Genomic DNA, 26,406 nt, shown 5'->3' on the forward strand with positions numbered 1-26,406 from the left:
GCGCGCAGCGGGCGCAGGTGCCGCCCAGGGCTGAATTTTACGGTCCAGGGCCAGCCACTGCGCCACTTGCGCCCCGTCGCTCGTCCGGGGGCGGCCGCCACCCGCTTGCCCCAGCTTTAGGCAGATGTCTTTTAGGGACCCCGCGGGAGAGGAAACGCCTCCCCCTGGACTGAAAAACCTGCAGCGTCGGCTGTTCGCTTGCCCCTGCTCAGCCAGCAGCCCCTGGCGTCTCCAGTGCGCCAAATCCACTCTCCGGGTTTTGGCGGCAGCTCCAAGGGGATCAAGCTGGAAACTGTCAGAACACGACCCTCCCCCCCCAAACCGGGGCTTCGAGTGGCCCGGGGGCCCGAGGCCGGGCCGGGGCGGCGCGGTCAGGTGGCTTCTCTTGCCCGAGGGCCCCCCGGCCGCCGCGCCGGAGCCTTGCCGGGCTAGATCGGATCTTTGGGACGAAGAGAGGTGGGCGCACAAGGTTTTGTACAGGTGTCCGGGGTGCGGGCGGAGTCCCTTTGTCCTCGGGCACCCTGGAGCTAGCACCGTGGGTCCCTCTTCGAACCGAGCGTCCCGAGACCTTTCTTTGTGCCGAGGGAGCCGAACGCAGCTTCTCGCAGGGAAGCCGCATCCCTGGGGGTGGCGCTGGGGCGGTAACGATGAAAATCCATTGTCCTTTGGGGGCCCGCAGGCCGGGCCGCGGGTGAACCCGGTCCGCCCGCTCCGGGCCGGGGCTCAGGTACAGCGGCTAGAAGGGTCTGCCTGCGGCCCCCGCCCTCCGCCCCGCCCTGACCCGCCCCGCGAGCCGCCGGCCCCGCCCCGCGCCGCCCCGCCCCGCCCTTCGCAGGTTCAGTACGGGAGTACGGCTGCGGAGCGCTCAGTCTAGTTTGCACCTTCTCTCCCGGCCGCGGTCCGAGAGGGCGGGGAGGGCAGCGGTGGGGCCCGAGCTGGGGGAGAGTTCGGAGACTCCGGCCTTGGGCGCCTTCACGCCGTCTCCGAGCACATAATGCTGTGAGCAGGCGCCGCTCCGGCCGACCCGGCTGGATCTGCGCGTGGCGGGCAGGGACTGCGTGCGCCTTCGGGAACTGCGGCGCCCGGCCTCGGGGTCAGCGGCTGGGATCCTTGGCGCCGCTGGTGAGTTGCTGCCTGCCCACGGCTTCTTCTCTGCGCGTGTGAGTATGTCCAAACCGGCGGCCGTGGCCGCTTCCGGCGTGCGCGGGGGGCTAGGCTTGGAAATGCACAGGGAGCAGGGATACCTAGGGCATCCCCTTCCAGCTGGTGTCCAACGGATCAAAGGGGACATAAAGCAAACTGGGAGGGGTGCGAGCGGCACGACCAGATCGCAGAGCTCCACCGTTTGTGCCCACCACTTTTCAGGGTGAGGCTGCGCGGCTACACTGCACCCTCCGAGCTATTGACAGCCATTCTGGGCGCGTACTGCATTTTTCCATCTGAGAACAAGCCGCACATTGCTACCGCTCCCCTCCCACCGAGGATTGGCATCAGGGCTGCACAGGGTGCACGGTGCAGATCTGAGGTGGCAATACCCGCTGGGTGCCCTCTCCTCACTTGACGAGGGGCATTGTGCCTGGGGCTCCAACCTGCAGATCTGGCAGTCGATTTTTTTTTTTTTTTTTTGGTACGGTGGTTTCTGAACAACTGAAGTGTTTTCAATATTTTTTTCCCCTTTCTCCTTGAAACTAAGTATCTTGACAAGTATCGGACATGTAAGGACGAATGGATCTGGCCATTTTTTCGTTATGGATTATTATACTCCATCCCCCTCTCGACTTCGGGAGGCATGTGTTTCATCTTATAAATAGAAAGTAGCATATTTTTTGGCAGGACCTCCTTTATACTGTACAGTCTGAGAGGTCAGTTTAAAAATAAATATGCACTTGAATGTTACATTACCGAGAGCCAGGCTGTGGCTGGGACAAGCTGCGTGGACAGCAGCATCAAAGCCGGGAGCGCAGCTGTGTTGAAAGGAGTAAAAGCCCCAGAGTGCAGCCCAAGCTGACAGTCAAGTAATTACATTTTGTTTAAAAAAAAAAAAGTGAGTGAATTAAAATGAGGGCGGGAATAGGAATGTCAGAAGGGTATTGCAACATGAATCTTTCCAGACCTGGTGTATTTGGGGGAGTCGCCGCTGATGCGTGCTAGGTGGTGGGGTGGGAGGTGCTGGGTAAGGGGAGGGAATTTATGAGTGTCTTAGGGAGACAAAGGTTTCCTCCCCACCCCCCAGCTCTTAGGCTTCACAGTAGTATCCTAGAGTTTCTTGGGGGCGCTGCCTTTAAAAAAGAACACAAATCAGGAGAGCAGCAGATTTGAATAGGAAAGCCTTTCTTGGGGACTTCCCAGGGAAGCACGGGGAGACAAAAGGCTCACCTAGAAGCCCTGATGATGCCCCAGGGGTATCCCTAAGGCAATTTAAAAGACTCCTATAACCTAACTTCGAAAAGATCTTTCATCTAACGACCAGGGAAATGCAGCTTCTTTTCTGGACAGTTCCAGAGATTCTCTTTTTGATACCAGCTAAGATCTGTTATGAGCTCTTCTGACAGTTAAGAATAAGCTACACAGGTATGTTTTCAGATTAGGTTGAAACACTCAGAGATAAGTTAGGGCAGTTGTGAAATGTTTGGCATTGTCACATGTGAAATTAATGATAAAGACTAATAGTCAAAGAACCAAGGAATGGTTGAGAGTTCTTCATTAAGTCTCTTAAAGAATGTAGGTTTCCCAACAGACATCACTCATTGAATAAAACACTCAGTACCAGCCTCTGGGCTCACAGATAAGAACATTAGAGGAGAAATTTGGAAGCCTTTCTGGATCCATGGCAGTTCCTGTTTTCCAGTGGTTATCATCTGCAAGAGATTTACATTATGAATTCCATGATTGGAACATGGTGCTATGACTGTGGCAGCAGCTACAGACATGAAATAAGATGAGCTCCCCCTTCCCTTAAGATCTGAGCAGTGAAATTCTGTTTTGTATCTCAATGGAACATGTAAAGACAGCCAGAGTAATAAGTGTTGCACATTTTTTTGCTTTTTATTGTAAATTTAAACGTGGTGCAATATGAATAAATACAATGCCATAAAAATCATTGCAGAACTGTTCACATGAGCTGGTTTGTCCTACCTGCTGTCCAACTTTTCCTTTAAAGTGGTGTTTTATGTCCAACATGTTCACAAAAGCTGCCCTTTTTCCCTTCTAAAATTCATGGTGTTCAACAGCATTGGGGATAAAGTTGTTTTAACCTACATCACCAAAAGACTTTTACCAGGCCATAAATTTTTCATAAGCTCTTTGCCCAGTAGCCATAACATTTATCCAGAGAGTGGACTTCCAATTCATAACCTGAAAAACCTCTAGGAAGACTGCTCTGATTTTTTTTTTAATTATGAAAATTCTTGCTTTCAGTCTGATTTTATTTAAGCTGGGCCTAATTTCTTTCTAACTAGAATCCTGTGTACCTGTTTATTCACTGATGGAATAAAAACTTAAATCTTTTTTTTTTTTTTTTTTTTGCGGTACGCGGGCCTTTCACTATTGTGGCCTCTCCCGTTGCGGAGCACAGGCTCCGGACGCGCAGGCTCAGCGGCCGTGGCCCACGGGCCCAGCCGCTCCGTGGCATGTGGGATCTTCCGGACCGGGGCACAAACCCGTGTCCCCTGCATCGGCAGGCGGACTCTCAACCACTGCGCCACCAGGGAAGCCCCTAAATCTGTTTTTTAAATGCAGTTATGTTTGCCAGAGAGCAAGGACAGTATAGTCATTTGAAACTACTAGATTAAGCCAGCCACAAAATCTTTACCAAGCACCGAAGCCAAAGAACTCTCCTAATATATCCCACTGTTCCGTGAATTTGTATGTCAAAGGTACTTCCTACATGGAGCCTGCCCTAAGTGCCAAGCCCTGTTCTTAGCCCTTTACCTTGAATAACTCATTTATTTCTAATAATCACTCTATGAAGAAGGCACTGTTAATATCCCCATTTTACAGGTGTGGAAAGACCTCTTACATAATTTGCCCCAAATTACACAGTAAGGAACATACCTAAACATGCATATGCAATTTAGCAACCCAGTATGTGCATGAATGATTGGCTAATTTTCCACAAAGATCAGCATCTTCTGCTTAAGGAGATGGGGAAAAACCCTGAAGTTAAGAGCCTCTGAGGCAGGCTGTCTGGGTTCATATCTTGGCCCTGGCACTCAATACTTGTGTGACTTGGTGCAAATTACTTAGCCTGTGTACCTCAGTTTATCAGTTACAAAATGAGGATAATATTACTCTGAGGATTAAATGAGTTAAAAAAGAACACACTCAGAACAGGCCAGGTCCAGAGTAGACCCAATAAAAAGTTGATGCTTTCATTATTGCTTTTGTTGTTTCCTTAGGTGCTTAATACTTGTTGTCTCATTTAACATTCACAACTGCTCTCTGAAGTAGATAGTATTGTTCTTATTTTCCAGATGAGAACACAGGCTCAGAAAGGTTTAGTAACTTGGCCATGGTCACACAGCTAAGTAAGTAGCAGAATCAGGTTTGAACTCAGGTCTGTTTGACCTTATGCTAAATAAATACCCCACCCTCACCAACAGGGAGGAAGGCCAGGGAAGCTATTAAATCAGACTCTTTTAAGGGTTTTTGGCCTCTGACAGAGAACTCATTTCGCAGTACACTGTATCTCACAGTACCACCGCCCAAAGGAAGATGACAGTAATTGCCAGCCTTTGGGAATACCATGTGAATTATTTTATTTATTGAAGATAGTTCAACTCACAAGTATGGCCAGTAGTCATCTGCAGTGGATCCAGCATCAAACTGCTAGCGGTAACCCGAGCAGTTTAATTTATACCATAAACAAACAGATTTACTAGGAATATCAGGACCCAAACATGAAGTGGAGTTTAGTGTGTGGAACACATCCTTACTTTGAAGTTCTAGAGGTCAGGGGGTTGCAGGGTCCAGTAACCGATCTGGATAGTCACCTCCTTGAGACTGGTGACCACATCCATGGTGCCTGGCCCTGCAGTCCCTGGCACTCGTGATGTTGCCCCAAGAGGAGCTAAAGCAAGATGCAGGAACCACGAGCAAGGTGTGCAGGAAGGTTCTGTCCTTGGCAGAAGTCAGGCCTCATTACAGTTCTAAGTTCTGTACATGCCCCAGACCCTGCCAGATAACCTTCTGGTGTGAAAGAGCAAGGAGGCCTTTGAAACCTAGAGGGGTGCCCTGGATAACCCAAGGGGCCTGCCTGGCCTCCACTGCCTTTGATACTGTGGGTTTGTGATGAGCTGTGGGAGGCTGCTCAGATTGAAGCAGGGGTTCTGGAAAGGATGTCTTGGCTTGAAATAACCCAAGTTGTCTCAAAACCGAAGGCAACAGCGTTAGGACTCTTCACCTCCATTTGGAATCTCCCCTTTTCCTGCCCCCATCCTTTCAAGGTTACAAACCAAAACAGCATCCCACAAACCAGAATAAATAATATCAGTAGCCAAATAGTTCTACAGCAAGTCAGGTATGTTCTTTCCTTTAGAAAAAGATGCCTTCCTTGGCCTTATTGTACTTCTTGAGTGCCCGGGTTCACCCAGTCTCATAGTGATGACTGAGTTTGACAGTACCTCTGGTGGAAGAGCAGTCTTTTAAATTAAATCATACAGTTTTATAATACAAATCATATTGATATTAGAAAGTTTGCTATGTCTGAATAGCCAAGAAAACTGATGAGTTTAAGGGCTGATGAGTTCAAATTAGTATTTTCTTGATCAAGTCATGAATTAATAGTAGAATGCTTGAACCTCAAATTTTAAATTTTTTAAAACCTGGATTTTCAGTGGTTTGGGTTTTATTTGCATATTTGAGAAAGTCATCATTAATCTTCTAGCCTTTGATTCTTTGTTAGAGTGTTACAGAGATCACACACCTGCAGTTAGCTAATACAGCACCACCTCATGTGAACTCTGAGACAGGAATAGCATCAGAAGAGGATTCTTTGGGAAACCAGTCTGATGAAGGTCCCTCCCTGCAGGACTTTTCAGAGCATTGAATGTCGCTGGTACAGTGAATCTCCACACGGAGATAGTGTCTATCAAATCATTTTGCCCACAGAGCAGCTGCCAGGACTAGTCTAGCAAGAAACACTTTGGGAACCATCAAGCCAGAGGCAGACACCACCCGCTGTAGCCTGCCCTACAGAGCTGAAGGAACTCAAGAACCTTTTAGAGAACCGCAGGGTGTACAGGGCCAGAGACACAGGAACGCACTAGAAGATGCTAGCAAACACCCCGCCATTCTACTTGATAAAACTCATGCAGAATTAAGTGGAGACAATCACAGAGGGACTGGAGATCAGAAAACATAGGTTCTGGTCTTAGCTCTGACCCAGGTTGTGACCTCTTGGGGTCTTATTCTCATCTCTAAGATGAAGGTTTTGGTTCTAGATGATTTCCGATCATCTCTAGCTCTAGAATCCAGTGAGCCAGGATCAGTGACACCTATTAGCATAGCAGTCTTACTACTATACTAATATGTAAAACCCTGTGTTAAAAAACACACCTAGTGCAAATCCATGCAGGGCAGCCCAAGCCAACGTGGAGGGCAGAGAACTTCAAAGTCAGGCCTCTATTTAGACAGCTTACACATTTGGGAATCCGTCATGTTCTGGTGACAACCTGAAGGTCATATTTGTAGACGCATCATGCCAATGATAGATGACTGTGTGTTTAGTTGAAAAAGACCCGTTCTGTTCAAATCCATTATAATCATTTAGGCTACACACAACTTTTTAAACAAGCAAAGTCATTTTTAGGTAAAATGTGGCTTTGCCATTTCAGAATATATGTGAATTCTTTCCCTTATTTATTTTTTTAACTTTTTTTTTTTGGCCAAGGAGCAGTTCAGACACGTAACATTGATTTTTAACACAGCAGGAGACGGGGGTAAGCCCTTGACTGGCCAGCTATGTCACAAGGTGAATCCTTGCCCATCTCTGGGTAAGTTCTGTCTGGGAAGATGTGCAAGGGGAAGGATGGGGGTGCAGAGGAAGCTGGTAGAAGTTCTCCAAGCTCTCTCCTGGCTCTAAACAGCTGTGATTCTGTTTTTTTGTGTTTGGTTTTTCCTTGTATCTGAGGCATTTTCCATAGTGTCTTGTACCTTCTCCTATTTTAACACTGATTGTGTTTAAATGATCATTTGTTGACCCTTGTGGCTGCCTAGACTACTGGCTCTTTTGAGAGTAGGGACTGAACCTAGTTTAGCTTGGCATTCATCTTTTTTACAATAGGACTTAATGAAAAAATGGACAATCTAGTCCTACCTGTGTTATCTTCTCTTAGCATTGTTAAGCCAGAAATCCTTTTCAGTTACCCAAGCTTAAGTCTGACCATAGTAAAATTATTCCTTCCCAGGCTACCAAATGTTCAAATTCAAAAGGAGGTTCCTCCAATCCTTTGGTTTTGGTGATAATGATCATCCAAGGTACTCTGAAAATCAGGCCACCACCAGAACTTCCTCAAAGTCTTCTCGGCCGGGCTGTTCCAACCTCCATTGAAGCTTTCTCCTGCCCAGGTGTGACTGTGGTGGCTCGGTACCGTGTGTCTGCTTACAGCACAGACTGGGCAGTCCCGGTGCTGGAAGGATGAGCGTTGTTGTTTCCTAATGCTCACCTAGACCTCTCAGCCATGCCTGCATGAGCCACTCATCATTGGTGTGCTCACTGATCATCTGTCTCCATGCTGGGACGTAGGCTCTGTGAGCACATCATTGCTGTAGCCTCGGTTCCTAGAATAGTGCCTGGCACTCAGTAGGTCCTTATTAGATGTTCGTTGTTGAATGGACATTGTGGAAGGTGAATGACTAGCCAGGGACTGGATGAAGTCATATGGAAGGCTCTCTCCAAAGCCTGCTGCTCGCTGAATGAATCAGCTCAAGCCACATGTCCCACTGTGCACGGCATTGCACCGAACTGGAAACTCGTTTCCTGCTCTCAGATGACTTCAGAGTGAAATGTTTTCCAAACTAATGTTGATTTTTGGCCTTACATAAGTTTTAGTAGAAGTTTACGCTCGTGGGTGGATTTTGTTCTGTATTCCTCTTAAGCCCTTAAGCTGTGGGCTCACCTGACAGGGCAGGTAGTGCCACTGCCGGACATATCTCAGGGGCAGTATGGGGAGTAAAACAGTGACTTTTTCCCAATTCCATTTTTTTCGTAGAATGAGGAATTATACAGTTGGCTGTCTGTATCCGTGGGTTCTGCATCTGCAGACTCAGCCAACAGCAGATCAGAAACATTGGGGGAAAATAAAAGTTCCAAAAGCAAACCTGAATTTGCTGTACACTAGCAACTATTTCTACTTTGTATGTGTCGTCTCCTGCTAAGAAGACACCGTTACTATCTCCACTCTACAGATGAGCAAGCTGAGGCTCTCAGAGAAAGTCATTGGCATTGCTTTGTACCCTTAATATCAGGAAAATGAGAAAAGATAATGAAAATTTTATAAACTAGTAAAAAGTATTTTTATTCTAAGGATAGTCTTAACTTCACTAAAAAGCATTGTTTTTTTTTCTTAAAATTCCCTAGAAGCTAGAACTCTAACATCCGTTTTCTTTATTAAGTATAAATAAATCTCAAACACAAATCTATGATTCTATTACCTGTCTGTGTGCACATGAAGCTTATGTGCACATACCGGGGGCTGCTACTTGAAATGAGGAACACAGACTAGCGGGTATCTCCCCAAACTCCTCTCCCAGTGCAGGAATGCTCTCCCTCCCCTCTGGAATTCCTACCACAGTCTCAGGCTCAGCTGGAAAACTTCCTTTGATGGGCCTTTCCCATTCTTTAAGCTGATTAACTCAAGTTGGTTAGACTTCTTCCCATCCAGCCCCACCTGGCCTCTCCTTGAACCTTAATCACACACCTAATTCTTTTCTTCAAATGGTACTGATTCCCTCTCACCTGACAGCTCACCAAATATTTAAAGAAAATAACTGTATGCCTTTAAATTTTTCTTCATCTGACCAATCATTGGCTGTAATTTTCCTGACTCAAAGGAGTCCCATTTGTTCTCAAGGCTGGAGGAATTACCCTTGGAGATAAAGGATACATGTACATGTAAAGAAGTTAGCTCCGTGTCCTGCTGACAGAATTATTCTCTAATTAAGCTGGAGGTAAGAATTCCAGTTGTTCACAGGGCAGACACAAATCATTTTAGCCCCATCTGCAATCATATATTGGTGACTGCCAGAGACATTTTAAGGAGAAAATGGATATGGTTATTTTGGTAATTAGAATGGTTCCCCTCCTTAGCACTGTATTTCAGTAGATGTTCTGCTTTTTCATTTGGGATAAAGATGCTTTGTGCTTGCATAGCACTCTATGAAGATTTTCACACTCAGCTCTTATAATCACCTGAGAGATAGACGGGTTTGGGGTGATTATCCCATTTACACAGGAGGTAACTGGCCCCCATATGGTCTGGAGTTGTAAAAGAATCCTATAGGGCTGGCTCAACGTTTCACCCAGTTCTTTCCTCCCCTAAGGCCTAGAATAGCAGTGAGAGCTCTGTCTACTGTTTTGCTTGCCCATGTGTTCATTCATTTAATAGGTGGGTTTTTTCTTTTAAGTACTTGATCTGTGCTAGTTATACACTGATACTAAAACAATCTTTTTCTGTAGAATGTTCATTATACAGTTTCTTGCAGGTTCCCTTGTATATCTTGGGCTAAATAATCCAAGTTTCCCCTTAATCCATTTCCTTTTGAAAGGAGAGGTCAGGCGAGCAAGCTCATTGTTTCTCCTGGGCCTCATTCTTTAAGATTGGCTTAAATGTAACTTGTAAGTCTGCATTCCGGGAAATGTATTGTCAGATCTTTCTAGAGTCCTGCCTGTCTCTCTAAGACTCTATTTGCACATGGCAGTCATGGATGGAAGTCTTTTCCCTTTGAAATAGCATGTCAACAAATATTTTTTGCCTTAATCTCAACGATCTGTATGAGTCTGTAGAATTACTGTGGCTCACATTGATAAGCTGTTAAATTCTAACCCTGCACGGATAGAGAAAGGAAAAGAAAGAAACCCTTTGCCACAAGAAAATAGATGACAGCTCCTTGCTAGATGATGTTTTAAATTTATTTTCCTGTAGGAGTCACAGAAAGACTCAGATTGCATCTTCAGCAGGGCAGGCAGGGTTGAAGAGGAAAGATGTCAAGGCAATCTCAAACTTTCTCATTTGTTCATTTAACAAACATTTGTTCAGTACCAGCCATGAATTAAATATAGTCTGTTCCCAAGAGAAGGCAGCCTAGTGGAGTAGACATTAGTAATTGCAGTATAGTGTGAGAGTTGGTGGGTTTGAGGTATAAAAGGGTAGTATAGGCCTTGAGGACTGGCTGGACATGTAGCTGCAGGGTTGGGCGAGACCCTGATTGCTAAAGTGGGCCTCACAGGCTATCTTATCTCCAGGCTGTAAGGGTGGGCCTGCCACTCAAGGTTAAGGGAGCATTCTAGATGGTACATTCTGATAGAGACTGAAACATAAAGTGGAAGATGAGGTTGAAGGCAAGGAGACAGGTGGGAAGGCAAATGCCCTTGTGCAAGAGATCGTGAAAGCTACAAGTGAGGCTGAGGCATGAGGCAGTAGGATGGACAAGAGGAGACAAGTAATAGGACTTGATGTGGAGAATGAGGCAGGGCGAGGAGTCGGGGGTGACAGCTGGGTTTTGGATTTGGGTGACTTCCTGCCATTTACTGAGAGGGAAAAGTACAGGAGGCCTATGCTGAGGGCTGGCAAGAGGAGGAAAGATGGCAAATTCCATCAGGGGTAAGCTGAACGGGAAGTACCTGAAGGAAGCAACAGAGAAAGGAATGAAAGACTAGGGGAGAAAAGTCCAGTGCTTCTTTCTGTGAAGGACCAGTGTTTTTTAGTGTTTTGTTTCTTTGTTTCAATTTCCAATGGATTGTATAGGATACCTGGCACAATGAGTAGCTGCTTGGACCACACCCAGTTTCCACTCAGACCTGATCATACACAGCTCCCAAACTTGCCAACAGTCTGACCAATAAGAAAAATCCACAGATCCGCATGCTTGATTATGTCATAAAGTTTCTAGAAGCTTACTTTCAATTTCTTTCCTTATCTCATCATGGACTGGCCTAGTCCATAGATCCACTTTGAGTAGCACTGGTCTAGACTAAGGTATGTACGGGCTGAAGACACAGATTTGGAAGTTAGCATTAGAGGTAGTTGAGGCCAAGGACAGGGGTGTGATTGCTGGAAGATTGTTAAGGGCTGGGCCATGGACAACCACCATCCAACCCCGTGAAAATGCCAACGTCTAAGGCAGAGGTTCAAACTTTTCCCATAAAGCGTCAGTTTAGTGTTTTAGGTTTCGATGGCCACATACAGCCTATCACAGCGACTCAACTCTGACCTTGTCATTTGAAAGCAGCTCTACCAGTTTCCAGCCCTCAGCACTACAGGGAACGGGGGCCGGAAAATTCTTTGTTGTGGGGGCAGTGTCCTGTGCGTCATAGAATGTTCATTTAGCCGTGCCTCTGACCTCTGTCTACTAGATGCCAGTAGATGCCACCACCCCCAGTCATGAGAATCAAAAATATGTCTAGACATTGCCAAATGTCACCTGCGGGGGTGGGGGTGGGGGGGATGGGACAGAATCACCCTCAGTTGAGAACTACTGAGCTGAAGGTAGTACATTAAAAAATGAGCACTGGTGTGTTCCAATAAAACTTTATTTACAAAAACAGACACAGGGTTGGATTTGACCCACCTACCATAATTTGCAGACCCTTGATCTAAGGGATGGGCATAGGGAAAACTAAAAGGGCTTATTCAATAAAATTTAAGGGCCTCTTGTGTTTGCAGCCCAAGAGGAGGCTCTGTAAGTGATCCAGCATAAAGAAGAGACTGTTAACAACAGCGGCTCCTTTTTTATAGCACCTTTGCCTACCTTATTCTTATTGAGCTTACTACCTACCAGAAGATATCAGACCCAAAATCACAAGAGAACAGGAAAGAAAACAAATATAAACTCTTTAGGAGCCCTAAGAAAACCTCCAAGCAAGGCAGTAATGAGCCTGGATTGCGTGAGGTGAGTTTAAGAATTTCTCCAGGAAGGAAGTGACTGAAGCAGGTCTTGGAGGATGTTATGAATAATGGTTGATGGTAAAGAGGTGGGAGGACAATTCACGTAAGGAACACAGGTTTCTTAGTTTCAGAAAGTCAGGAGGGAAGTCACGTGTCAATAGCAAGGGAACGGAGCCATTGTCCCGGCGAAAGCCTTGTGGGTGTACAAGGCGCCCCAATGCATGGCCACGATGCACGTGTTTCCTCTGGGAAAATAATTACCAGCACTTAACGCTTTTTTCTAAGAACAGGATATTTTTTTTTCTCCTTGAGACTCAGGGGCTTTTATTACCTCAAAATTTTAATCTCATGGCTTTTATTTCACATGAAGTCAAATCCCTTTTGAGATTCTTTGACAAGGGCAAAAATACTGAAAATTCCTAGTGAGTTGGAAAGGCTGGTATCTGGGACCATTTTATTCATTCTTAGTTAATGACAAGGTCAGGTTATCATCTCTGCCTCTCACTGATGTTGAGATCATAGTGTATCATTTCCTCTTGGTGCTGTCAGACTTCAGGACAGATAGCCTGGAATAGACACTCCCATTCTCAACCCACTTCCACGGCAGTCACGTTAGTTATCAAATCAGCAGTGGTTAAAAGCACAGACTGTGGAGTCCAGCCATAGCTGAAATCCTGGCTCCTCCATGTTTATAACACAGTGGGGTTTGCCGTGGAAGTAGGTAGAGAATGCACTGGCCACTGCCAGGTTCCAAACATACCCAGTGTTGGTGTGATGCAGAGGAGCCCCTGCAACCAGTGTGGACGATTGTCAAGGGCCCTAGCAGGATGGGAGGATGGCATGGAAATCCCTATCTGTCCCTTCATCCTGTTAGGGAAGGAAGAGTAGTCAAGAGACCTAAATTACATGTGCTCTGAAGACAAAGGACGAAGTACACCATACCATATGTAGTATGAGTCAAGTGACCATAGTCTGAATTTCTGGACACCTGTCAAACCTGTTTGGATCACTTGATATTCCTATTGCCATAGTTGGAGTTTTCATAGAATAGTTACTGACTTAAATATTAGGGGTTTTTTTCTTTTTATTTTTTTGGTGAGCAGCTAAGCAACTTTACAAGTTATTTGATTTGAGCTGAGTTTTCAGATTTGAGCCAATTCCCGGCTGAATGTTGCTGACAACTTCAGGGTGAGATTCTCATCCTGTATTGATATTGTCCTTGCAGCTTCACAAACCAGGTCAGATCCATTAGTTCTAGAAGCATGGGAGCAGTTCACAGGAATGGTCTTATTTGATTCATATCCACCAGCTAGTGCCTCTGCCTTGGTCCTTCTGCCCAGCCCTGAGGCTGAGTCCCTTGTAAAACTCGTCATGGTAAATGAGCCAGGCCCTTCTCCTGCCTCGTTATAACTGCCAGGGCTCCACATCCGTCTTGAGTCCTCCTCAATAACTCATTTTAATAGGGAGAAAGGTTGAAATGGCCTCTCTTCAAAAGTGCAGGGCTGGTACTTTGAGGTGGATGCTCTGTCTTCCAATTTTGCTTCTAAAAACCCTTTCAAACAGTACAATTAGATCCTATAAATGTGAGAAGTGTATGCACATTAGCAGTGAGTCTCCCATATGGTATTTGTGGGTCTCTATATAATCAGGGTTGTAAAAGAAAAATAAATACAAGCTGTAGCTGAATCATAAACGAGAAGTCCCTTTATAAATAACTGCGGGTTGAGATGTAGCATAGACTTTGAGTGGGTCTATAAAATAGTCCGCTCAGTCTGGCTATAAGTTCATTTGCATGACAGCCAGGCGGCTGGGAACTAAGCTAATGGCGTTTTATAGCCTTGCAGCATATAGCTATGTCCTCAGTTCAGATAATATGGGGAGAGGATAAGAATCTAAAAATAGAAAAGGCATCTTTTTATCTTCTCGTGGGTGGAGTAAAACAGACTAAAAATATGAAAAGCATCCCTTCAGGATGCCATTTACCAGGGTATTCTCTGGTTACATTTATTTCTGTCTTAGATTTTCATGTAAGTTCAATGTTGGATCTCTAGTAGTATGATTTTATTTTCTCCTTGAATTTTAAAATACTTTGATCCAGAGACACACTCCTACAGAGGTTTGCAAAAGGATTGGCATGAGTGCCCTCATCGTCATAATATTTTAGTATTTCTGATACAGAAGGTTGTCTGGTCATCCCTATATTAGTAATAACTGCTGTCTTCAAATGGAAAGTCTTCTAGGAAAAGTCTGTGTTTTTTATGGGTGAGTGTGATGTGGAGCCATAAGGAAATGAGCAGTGATAGTTTTCCCCTGTGGGACACTCAAAATGAATAGGGACGAGACCCCACCCACTGTGCACATCTCAGATGCTCAGGGGCAAGGCTGCTGCCCGGTGACATCCTCCATGCATGCCCGGTACACTGCCCCGTTCCCACAGCAACCCATTCCATCTTGCCAGAACCCTGGGTTCTCCCTTAGAGGATCCAAAAGCTGTTTCCCTGTAGCTTCTGCTTTTGTAGCCCTAGGGCCTCTCATACTGAACAAGTTAATCCCTTTTCCACTACAGTTCAGTGAATCCTTCAGATCCCTGAAGATTCATTTTCCCTCAGTATTTGAGTTTTCTTTAAGCTGCTCCGCCTCACCTTCTCACGTGTCCTGACGGAGTCCCTTTGTCTCCCTATTGGACTCCTGGGAACCTGTAGGAACATGTTCCAGGTCACCTTTATCCCTTTAAAGTGTGAAGCCCAGGGTGAAATACACTTTTCCAGGGCTCATCGCAGTGGAATTGACTTCCCTATGTTGGCAACGGAGAGCAATACCCCAGAGATGGTTGTGGGTGTAAGGGGTGGCGGGTTCTTGGCCATGCCACCATCCTTCCCTGGGACTGTTGCCTCAGGCACAAAGGAGGAATAACCAAGTATTTTTGCTTGGGGCCCAGATGGTGCAGCGGTGCTGCATCTGGGTGCTAGGAAGAAGGGCATGCTGATTCAACACTGAGACAAAGCGAAAAGTGATAGGAAGTTAGGGGGTCTTGGAAGGACGTGACAACTAAGCAAGAAAGGGGAAGTCCAGTGCAGACTCACTTCCTGCAAGCTGAAGAAAGGAAAAGGCCCACAGGTCCCCCAGGACAGCCACACACACACATGCCTCCCCCCCACCTGCCCTGTTTTTATGCATGCGTGTTTTAGATTAACATTGCAACCTATTGTGCAGGATGCAAAAACCTTTTTATCCTCTCTGTCCCCTAAGAATTAATCTAAAAACAATTAGTAGACAAACCAAACATTCCTTTCTTAAAATAAATGGAATTTTTAAAAATCTCAACCCCTTTGTTCTTTTCAGAGCCCTGTGAGTTGCCAGTACTGTCAACTCTGGTCATCCAGGGACTGATTTTTGAGTGTGTGACTTTTTCATAACCCTTTGCTTTTCTCCCCCACCTCCTGGCTGCTGCCCTGTTTTGGTCTTTTCAGCATCATTCTCTTTACCAAAAGGATGATAAGGAAATGAAGGGAAGGGTGGCCACTTCAGTTTTTTTCTTCATTGAATTATTATTTCTGTGTTGATTTCTCTTGTTAGCACTGTCACTTATGCTTAAATCAGTCACATGTAAGAAACTGGAATTGTCTGGCCTGGTACAGGAATGACCACCTGACACTGCCTTTCTTATCAAAACCATGCTTTCAACTTCCTCCTGAGTCCTTTTGTGTCTTGGAACCCTTGAGCTTCTCACAAGTTCCTGTGAGTGGGGGTCTGTGCCTTTGCAGCTGGACTTCTCGCCCACACATCTGCCGGACATCCTCTCTAACCTTGATAGACGGTGACAGGCGACTGACTGGGGAGTTGAACCCTTTTGTTGGCCAATCTCTCCTCTCCAGTGCCCAGGAGGTGGAACCTTTGTTTTCAGAGGAATCTATAATTTCCAAGATGAATATTACCTCAAATGTCATCTAAGCGGGGGAAAAGGAGCAAACAGTGATCTAAGAACTTCCGGAGAACAGAATCAGCAATCTTGGAGAGTTCAGATTTCAGGGTCAAGGGCAGCGTTTTGAGAAAGGTCTACACATAGGATGGTTTCTTTTTCTCTCTCTTTTTCTTTCTTTCTTTCCTTTCTCCCTCCAGTCCTTCATCCCTTCCTCCCTTTCTTCCTTCCTCTTTCCAAGACGGTGGGAGTGGAGGAATGATGGCAATGTAGGAAAGCTGGAGAGCAGGAGAGTCCCAAGTGTGGAGAGTTGTTGATGGTGGTAGAGTCCTGACCGATACGCAAAGGCTGGAAATGCTCTTCATTTGGATCTTGGAACACCCAGGAGGGCTGGCTCTCCAGTTCTAGTCAGGCCTGTAAGCCCTTCTGGTTTAGCTCTTCCTGTCTTCTTCTCCCGCTTCCTCCTCCTGGGTGTCCACCTGACTCAGGCTCTCCCTCTGATTCATCCCTTGCTCTGTCTGCTACTACGTGGGTCAGCCACCAGCAGCCTCCAGGAGCCCAAGTCTCCTTTTCAGAAAATGGTGAGGAGGGACGGGATTTCGTGTTGTGGCCTTTAGGACCATTCCATCATAAAATGCTGCTCATCTGCATCACCACCACCTCTCAGAGAAGGAGCTATACCCCTGAGCCCCAGTACCTCCACCTGCCTGTGCTTCCCTCCACATGGGTACCCTGCCACCCACACCTTCCCCAGCATCCTGGGGCTCTTCCCTCTTCTCATTTCCTTCTGACGAAAAACCTCTTCTGAGACCTTTTCCATCCTACAAATACAGACTAGTGGAGCCTCTTTGGTGAAGGCCTGATCACCACAGAAAGGAATGATCTGTCCCTTTGACAAGCTCAGGTGAGATGAGGCTCAGCCCTCTCGTGAGGCCTTCTGCCTTAAGATTTTGGCTTTTGAACTCACTTTCCCATAATATTTTTTGCATTATGATCAGTGACTTATGGGTTCGGTAGACTTTTTAGGACCTACGTATAAAATTGTCTCTGCAGGAAAGTGCAATCTGAGCCCGAAACAACCCCTTGTACTTATTTTTTTTAAATAGCTAATTCATGCACGTAGTTCAGAAATCCAAAATCATGAAAGGATGTACAGTGAAAAGTTTCTCTTCCACCCTTAGCCCCTTCCATCTACTTCCTCTCCCCGTGGGCACCTCACCATTATTTCCTGTGTATGCTTCCAGAGAAAGCTTATCTACATACAAGCCCGTACAGATGTTATCTACACACTTTTGCACCTCTCTTTTTTTTCCTTTGAAGATATAGGTCTTTGAAGTTCTTTCTATATCAGCATATAAAGAGCTGCTTCATCCTTTTCTAGGCCTGTGTAATATTCATTTGTACAGATGCACCTTAATTTGTATAAACAGTCCTCTAAAGGTGGACAATTAGGTTGTTTCCAATTTTTTTTTTTTTTTTGGCCGCACCGCATAGCTTGTGGAATCTTAGTTCCCCGACCAGGGATTGAACCCGGGCCCCTAGCAATGAAAGCTCCATGTCCTAACCACTGGACTACCAGGGAATTCTCAGTTGTTTCCAACTTTTGGCTGTTATAAACTATGCTGGACCGACAACACTGTATATGTATTATTTCCTTATTTCCCGTATACGTAAATTGGATAAATCTCTGTAAGTGGAATTCCGGGGCCTAAGGAATGTGATTTGTAGTTTTCATAGATACTGCATTCCACTGAGGTTAGACCTGTGCATGCTTCCCTACTCTTACCAGCCCATCGTGTTATCACATATTTGTATCTTAAAGAGGCTTTGGAAGGAACCCCCTTCATCATTTGGGAGCTGACTGACTTCCCAGGGAGTGTGCTCCTTAAATGGCAAGACCCCCATGTCTGGAGCCCATGCCCAGCCACTTGGCTTAGTGCCTAGTAGCTGTGCGGCCTTGGCAAAGCCTGTGCCTTGATGCTTCGTCAGTAAAATGGGGGTGTTAACATGTGTTCTTGTGAGTGAGCTAGAACACACCAAAGGTTGGAACAGTGCCTAGCACATAGAGGCGTTCTCAATAAACATTTCTTGTCATATGACACGTTGGTGGTTCCCATGAGATGCACACATACCCTCTCCAGGACCAGGCACTTTGTTCCCAGTGAAGAAACCACCCTGCAGTTTCCTGCTTTAGCAACAGCATAGAAGTTGTTGAGCAGTCAGCCTGGGGCATGGCTGTCCACTGACTGATAAGCCAAGGAGCCCAGAACATTCAGAAAGCAGAAAGGAGGGGAGGAAGCAGTCAGGGTATTGGATTGTCTCTCCCAGGATCAAGCATGGTTGCCCCTGAGCTGGAGGAGGAAAGATAACAGATAAGATAGATGGATGGGTCAGAGCTCTCAGATATTTTCCCAGCACCATGTCACAAACATCAACTTGTCTAAAGTTGTAAAACTGACATTTTTGCACCAAATTCCCTTAACTTCCAATGAATTGGAGGGCTCCTAGCCCTGGCACACAATAGAAATTCAATACAAATTACTGTTTCCAAAGTCCTAGAAGCCTCCATCCCTGTCATGCAGTAAATACTATGTAAATATTTGTAGAAAGAAAGAAAAATGCCTTTTAAGGTATCTCCTTTCTTTTCCCACTCCTGATAATCTACTGCCTGCAGCTTATCTAGCCTCTGCTCACCAACCCTTTTCTTACTTTTTTCTTTGTTTTTTTGTTGCTTGTCTCCCACCTTTGCATCCACTCCACTGACATAAAACCCAGCTTCTACCAGGTCGAGCAAGCCTCTGCTGAGGGGCCTGCAGGGCCCATGGCCATGGCTGTGGCCAGGCAGGGACTGAGGACTGGGCCTTCCAAGTGTAGCAGGCATACCCTCTACCTTTTCTCCTCACTTTTGCTCCCCAATATCCCCAGTTGCTGTACAGGTAAAGGGTGAATGTGAGTGATCCAGTCAGAGGAGCAGAGAAGCACTCTAGCTGCATCTTCGTGCTATTTTTGTTTTTCTAAAGAATCTGAAATGAATGCCATGCCTTGGTTCTGGCCTTGCATAACCCTGGCTCCACCAGCTGACCACATGCAGCCCTCACATGCCTTGGAGTTGCAGTGGACACACTGTATCTTTCCATGGCAGCTGCCCTCCTGGCCTTGTGCACTGAGGACACAGCTCCAGTGGGCAGCTGTTCTTCGGGGCTGCCCCCCACCTTCTGCAGGCCCAGCGCCCTAGCTGCTTCTGCAGGTGGTCATCATACTGTGCCTAGAGGGGCAGGGAGGCGACACCAGGCACCCTGGGTGGCAGGGGCCCTGGGCTGTTGTGCACTTAGAGGGGAAGGACATTGATGTTTTAGCACGAAGACCCAGGGCTTCCACTTCTGTTACTATTACAAGACCCAAATTAGAGTTAAAACTATGAGAATGTCAGACTCACAAGCATGTCTTCCCATGCTAGGGTTCCCCATCTACTCACTTGGTATCAAGCATCTCTTTTAGTAACATGGTATCTCTGTGCCTTCCTAATCTGAAGTGGGAAGGCCAACCCACCAGGCACCTCCGGGGAGTGTGTGGTCGTATCTGGCAACTTCCAGGGCAGCCTGCACTGGGTGCAAACCCTCATGCCACCTTGGCCTCCTCCCCATTCCCAGAGCCAGGGTAGGGGTGGTCTCTCCAGCTCATCCTTCTCTGCCTCCTTAGGCCTGGGTGCCTGCCACTTCCCAAACAGAGCTACTTGTTACCTGGCTGGAGCAGAGTCCTCACCATCTGCCACAGGCAAATGAATTTAAAACTGTTGCTGAAAGGAAAAAAATATGGGGCAGATATAGACGGCCTCCAGCTGCTACAAAGCAAATGTGGCTCTCAAGCCACCATCTAACCCAGCCCTCGGAGTATTTACTTATTTATTTGCTCTGCGGCCAGGGGGAGGAGAGCCCAATGGGAGAGGTCACAGCAGAGCCATTTTAGGAATTCCCACAGTGGCGAAGGGTTTAGCTTCTCCATGTCAGCTGATGTGACTGAAGAGTTGGAGGATTATTTTCAAGAGATGAAGAGGTTCTCATCTGTAAAACGAGAGCCCCAAACCTTCTTGTAGCCCATCACTTCTAATTGTGTCATATAGCATGTGCAGGGAGAGTGTGTTAGCTTTCTACGTGGGTAACAAATTACAAACATAGTGGCTTACAGCCCTACCTGTGTTCTGCCTCACAGTGTCTGCAGGTCAGAGGTCCAGGCAGGGCTTAGATGCATAGTCTCATCAGGCTGTAAACTAGGGGTCGGAGTTATGGTCTCATCGGAGGCTCAACTGGGAAAAGATCCACTTCCAGGTTCCCCCAGGTTGCTGGCAGAATTCATTTCCATATGCCCTCTCTCAGTGGCTTACTTTTTCAAAACCAGTAAAGGGAGCCTCCCTCCAGTCTGCTAAGACGGAATCTTTTATAATGTAACCTAATCAGGGCTGTGACATCTCATCACCTTGTTTAGAAGCAACTCGCAGGTTCTACCCACAAAGGCATTAACACCAGGCGGCCACTTACTTGGAACCCTGCCTACCACAGGGAAAGGATACAAGCTTATCAGCAAATGTTTCTAAAGTATTCTCAAGTGAAGACCCAACCTATTATGTATGATCACACTTTTCTCTTTGAAAAAGAAGCAGTTTTGTTCTTTTCCTTCCATTTCAGAATGTCGCCAAATCCTGAATTTATTTTTTGCTTTTCACAATCTTTTTATTTTATTTTATATTGGAGTATAGTTGATAAACAATGTTGTGTTAGTTTCAGGTGTACAGCAAAGTGATTCAGTTATACATATATATGTATCTATTCTTCTTCAAATTCTTTTCCCATTTAGGTTAAAATCCTGAAATTTTTGACAGCCCCGTTCTCTCTGCCACAACTTGATTCCAGCTCCAACTTCCATAATGGCTTTATGTTACTGAGAAAGGGTGTTCCTTTTTTTTGACTTCCGAATCTCAGTTGTCTCAACTGTAAGAATGCATTTTCACTGAGATTTTGTTGGATACTAGCTTCACTGTCACTTAGTAAATGATATTTCCAGTTCCTTTCCTTATAGGACTTCATTGTATTGCATTTTTATTTATATAAAGAAGTCAATCAACAACAAAATATTCTTCGTCTTGCTAGTGTGAACGCCAATGCAAGAGAGAATATATATTTTAAAACAAATTCAGTTGTGTCTAAGGAGCTGAAATCACTCTGCTCATGTGCTGAGAGCAGTTCTTATAACAGAGGAAAAGGACTAAAATCTCAGACGTATCCAGAAAATTGTGTCCATGACCATGTTTAAAAAGTGCTGATGTCATATGTTTGGGTTTTTTAATCTCTCTTTATCTCCCTTTTTTCTTTTTTCCCCTGAAGTAAGACTAAGATTAGTGGACCCTTGTTAAGATCAAAGTTTTTATCCTGCTTAATGGAGAGAAACAAAATAAAGTTTGGCTTCAGATGGGAACTGGTCCTGCCATTATTTACAGGCTCTTGAAAAAGTGAAAAAGTCAAGCCCAAGTGATCCCTGAAGGGTCAGCTAATTATAACCTGCTTTGGTTTCTCTTCCAGGTTTCTCCATGCTGTGGAAGGGACTGGCGGATGTAACCGGCTCTCCAGAAAGCCCTGCTTGGCTGTAAGTCCAGGAAGGCCTCTTAGACCTCCATCTCATTTCAGAGCCACTTCTGAGCTACTTGAGAAAAATGATGTGACAGTTCCTATCAAAAAGGATATTGGGAAACATATAACATCTGTGAAGAAAGTCGCCCTTTTCCCCTTTTGCAAAATCGACATCCTCAAACTCCAAAATGCCAGCCAAGACCCCAATTTACCTGAAAGCTGCCAATAACAAGAAAGGAAAGAAATTTAAACTGAGGGACATCTTGTCTCCAGATATGATCAGCCCTCCCCTTGGAGACTTCCGCCACACCATTCACATTGGCAAAGAGGGCCAGCACGATGTCTTTGGAGACATTTCCTTTCTTCAAGGCAACTATGAGCTTCTACCTGGAAACCAGGAGAAAGCGCGCATGGGCCAGTTCCCTGGGCATAACGAGTTCTTCCGGGCCAACAGCACCTCCGACTCCATGTTCACAGAAACGCCCTCTCCGGTGCTCAAAAATGCCATCTCCCTCCCAACCATCGGAGGGTCCCAGGCACTCATGTTGCCCTTGTTGTCACCGGTGACATTCAGTTCCAAACAGGAGTCCTTAGGGCCGGGAAAGCTGCCCCGGCTTAGCTGTGAGCCAGTCATGGAGGAGAAGGCTCCGGAGGAAAGCAGCCTGTTGGAGAACGGGACGGTCCACCAGGGGGACGTCTCGTGGGGGTCCAGCGGGTCCGCATCCCAGTCCAGCCAGGGCAGGGGCAGCCACTCCTCCAGCCTCTCCGAACAGTATCCCGACTGGGCGGCCGAGGACATGTTTGACCATTCCGCCCCGTGCGAGCTCGTCAAGGAAAAGACTAAATCAGAGGAGTCCCTCTCTGATCTCACGGGTTCCCTCCTCTCCCTGCAGCTCGATCTTGGGCCCTCATTTCTAGATGAGGTGCTGAATGTCATGGATAAAAATAAGTAACAGGACACCGCCGGCTCTTTTCATTTGGGGTAAAAGGTATCAAAAAACAGAACAAAACAAAACTAACCACAAAGAGAAGAGCTTCGCTGGCTATACTTGCTGTCATGTGATAGGTTTTCTAAAATAACTTTCCTACAAAATATTTTTTTACCTGGTATACCCTGTTTGCAAAAACAGTGGAAAAAAAACAAACCTATCCTGGCAAAGAGAGGAAGTGAGTCAGAACCCATTTTCGGCGGGCATTGCTGATGTACAGCTCACATTTTTTGTTTTCAGACACATAAGAAATCTGGCTTGGCCAGGGCTGGCACTACTTATGAAGGGCCGTGCCAGTCACATTAAGGACCTTTACAGTACTCTGGCATTTTCTGAGCGAGAGGAAGTCAAAATTTATTTAACACCCACGCCTTTTTTCTAGACTCTTTTCTATATTATATCGTTTGGGCTCACCATAGCAAATTCTTCAGTGTTAAAACTTTTCTCTGTTTTCACATTTGAACAACTTTATGGGTTTTGGGGATTTGCTTGTAGCTCTTATATATCTCTATATATTATATCTATATTGCGAAATTTTGACTGTCAGCTACATGTTGGTAAGACACAAGCAAAGTATTACTGTAACTAAGTTATTTTTAAAGTTAAAATATATTTTTATGTGCCTTTGGCTCTTTATTGCAGAGTCTACATCTTATAGGTACTACATCAAATATGGTCATTTGACTTTCCATTGGGATTCCATTCTAAGCTGTGTATGTGTATGTTTGGAAAAATGTATTCATACTTAGCTTTATTTTTTTTTCTTCATCTGTTATCATACTTTTCACATCAGCCAACAATGGATTGTAAAGTGTAAAGGCACAGGTTACTCACAATGCTTCTGCAGAGACTGTGGGCTACACCACATAATGTTATTTGGAAATATGGGTATTTTAGTACAGTACATACTTGCATTACATAGGTACTTCATACAACACAATAAAGAGTAAATGTTAAAATCAACTTGCTTGGTTATAGTAATAAACAAAAACATAAGACAGTAATTATATTTTCTTCAAGTCCAGGGCTAGAAAAATTGCTTCTGTAAAGTGTACATGAGCCTTTAAAATAAGGTAAGAGGTGATTTCCACCCACTCAGTAATTTTGATTATTGCCCAAAGGTTTGAGATTCTAAAAATAAGGCCCCTCAATTTTAGGAAAAATGAACATGTGAGATGAGAATTTTTTTTTTTAAGTCAGCACTGATGCCAACTTCTCAAAAACTCATTTCTGTGAATCTCCTCCCTTACTTTAACACGGCAAACTCGTGCAACCCCAGCCCCGTCCCTACAGGATAGATGCTTCCATGCAGCAGGTGCCATACAGACAAGATTAAGGAGGCCAAAAAGGAGGGCAGCAGAGCACCTTGCCCCCAAGAAGACAGAGATGCCCTGAGGATGTTGGTTAAGGAAACAGGAACAGGAAATGTACACACCGATTCTGATCCTGTTGTCAACACCCCTTCCCCCTCAAAGACAAACACTTGCACGCAAAAACTTTCATTTCTCCTTGAAATATATCCCTGGGACTTCCCTGGTGGTGCAGTGGTTAAGAATCCACCTGCCAATGCAGGGGACACGGGTTCGAGTCCTGGTCCAGGAACATCCCACATGCTGCGGAGCAACTAAGCCTGTGCGCCACAACTACTGAGCCTGCGCTCTACAGCCCGTGAGCCACAACTACTGAGCCCGCCTGCCACAACTACTGAAGCCCATGTGCCTAGAGCCCGTGCTCTGCAACGAGAAGCCACCGCAATGAGAAGCCCATGCACCACAACGAAGAGTAGCCCCCGCTTGCCGCAACTAGAGAAAGCCCGTGCGCAGCAATGAAGACCCAACGCAGCCAAAAATAAATGTATTAATTTATATTAAAAAAAAGAATGTATCCCTGAAATGACTGCCTCATCCAAACGTTTCAGTGATATTCTCACCATGTCTGGAGATGCTGCAATTCCATCATCTGGTTAGCTGAAATAATCTGAGCTGTGGATGAAACGCAGTTAGGATGACTTGAAGTAGAAAGAGGCAACAAGCTCCCTTAGAGCACTGAGTTCCTGCCTTAATTCCCCGGTTGTATTTCTGTCCCACAATTTTCCAGTGTTCTTTTTCTGCGAGACACCCACTTACAGTTCACAGTTCCAAATAGCCTCTTCTAAATCTTGAGAATGAAGAAGAGTCTGATGTATCTCATCATTTTAAATCAGACTCTTTCAACACATTCCCCATCTTAACTTTTGTTGATCATATTATCATTTTACTCTTCATCTGCAGCATGACCTCAAGGAAAAGATTAAACTGTTAGGTGAAATGATGAGGAACATCTGTGCATTTCCTCTGCTCCCTCTGTGAATAGGGAGAACAGCTCTGCCAGTATCAGGTTTGTTTGATAGAATCTAAGCAATAATGCATCCTTTTAGGTATTACCCATTAGACTTCCTCTGAGCCCTTTCACAAACAGTCCCTCCCATTAGGTTAGATATAATTGAGATGGCAACAAACATGCCCCTGTTAGAAAGGACACAGCCACATCCGGCTTATGAACGATATTGTTGAGTCATTTCTCCTGTGGCAGCCCTTCTAATACTTGGTTCCTTCTCTAGGGAGCAGGTGCAGAGCTGGTGGAAGCTTTCTCCTGCAAAAAGGCTCTTCCAGCTTGCACCTGCTGAGAGCTGAATTGATGTTCTCAGCCTGTGACCGTTCTGCCACTTTTAACCTAATTTACCGAGATGCACTTTACTTGCAAATTCAGAATGCGAGCCACCTGTGACCCAACAACCAGAAAAGAGACCATGCAATTTATATAAGTAGAGACCCTTGGTGTAGCAGTCAAGGTTCTTGTGGGTAGTCTTTTCCCTTTGCAGTGAGGCCTAACAAAGGATAAGATAGATAATTTCTACCTAAAATCACCTACTGAAAAAGATCAAAATATCAAGGTACTCAGCTCTTCATAAGTGTAACGCCATTAGTTATCACATTTCAGTGACTCAGAGTCACAAACAAATGACTAAACTGGCTGAACATAAGAGAACTCAGGTTTCCAGAGTCACGGTCTATTCCTTTTTTATGTCACTGAAAGTTACCATTTTTTCTCAAGTGTCCCCACAAAAACACTTGAAGTCATGGCATGGAGGAAGTTCATGAGTCCATGAATTAACTTGATAAATATTGTAAAACAGAGGAAAGAAAGTTATACATTAGGCGATGGTTCTGATCCTCTTAATGTGGAGCCTGATGAGACTCAATTTTACTGTGAAATATGTCAACACAATAGAACAAGTCAACATGATGGTTTCTCTCCAATAAGAGTTTCTCCTTTGGAAATTATGTTCCCAACCTACTCCCAAATTTAGCAGGTCTAATAAAGAGAATTCTCAGACTTTAGAATGAGTCCACCAGACAATATGAATGAATGAACTCTTTCTTACACAAGTCAGTAAGCCATATAAATAGGGTTATTGGGTGCTGCCCTGTGTCTCCACCCATACTTTTGGGTCAGATCCAGCAAAATAAAAGAAGTTTACAGATGCCAAGTGATAAGCTACCATTGACCCAGACGGGTAGGCTTCTGGTTTGTTTGACTGTATGGGACTCAAGAACGTCACAAATACTCAAAACTATACTCACACATATTCAATGTGTTGGTTCTGGCTAAGCAATACATTTATTTTCTAAAGAAGATGGTCTCCCTTGTAGATTTTTAAGACACGTTTGTTTCACCTGACGATACCTGGAACGTCACATGCTTTATTCTGATGGCACACCATTTCATCCAGC

At 45.3% G+C, this 26,406-nt stretch overlaps 1 protein-coding gene across 3 annotated transcripts; it reads left to right on the top strand.

The window, feature by feature from the left end:
• On the top strand, window positions 1-25,813 carry CDC42EP3 (CDC42 effector protein 3). Of its 3 annotated transcripts, none has more exons than XM_030857908.3 (2): window positions 1-456; window positions 21,597-25,813. In XM_030857908.3, the coding sequence occupies exon 2, from the start codon at window positions 21,833-21,835 to the stop codon at window positions 22,595-22,597; it is 765 nt and encodes a 254-aa protein (XP_030713768.1). In that variant the 5' UTR covers window positions 1-456; window positions 21,597-21,832; the 3' UTR covers window positions 22,598-25,813. The 3 variants fall into 3 exon arrangements, with proteins under 3 accessions (XP_030713768.1, XP_030713765.1, XP_030713766.1); XM_030857905.3 differs by lacking the exon at window positions 1-456 and adding an exon at window positions 807-1,160; XM_030857906.3 differs by lacking the exon at window positions 1-456 and adding an exon at window positions 807-1,122.
• Window positions 25,814-26,406: the final 593 nt, after the last annotated feature.

This window comes from Globicephala melas, chromosome 12 (genome assembly GCF_963455315.2).
Source record: "Globicephala melas chromosome 12, mGloMel1.2, whole genome shotgun sequence".
NCBI classification, from domain to species: domain Eukaryota; kingdom Metazoa; phylum Chordata; class Mammalia; order Artiodactyla; family Delphinidae; genus Globicephala; species Globicephala melas.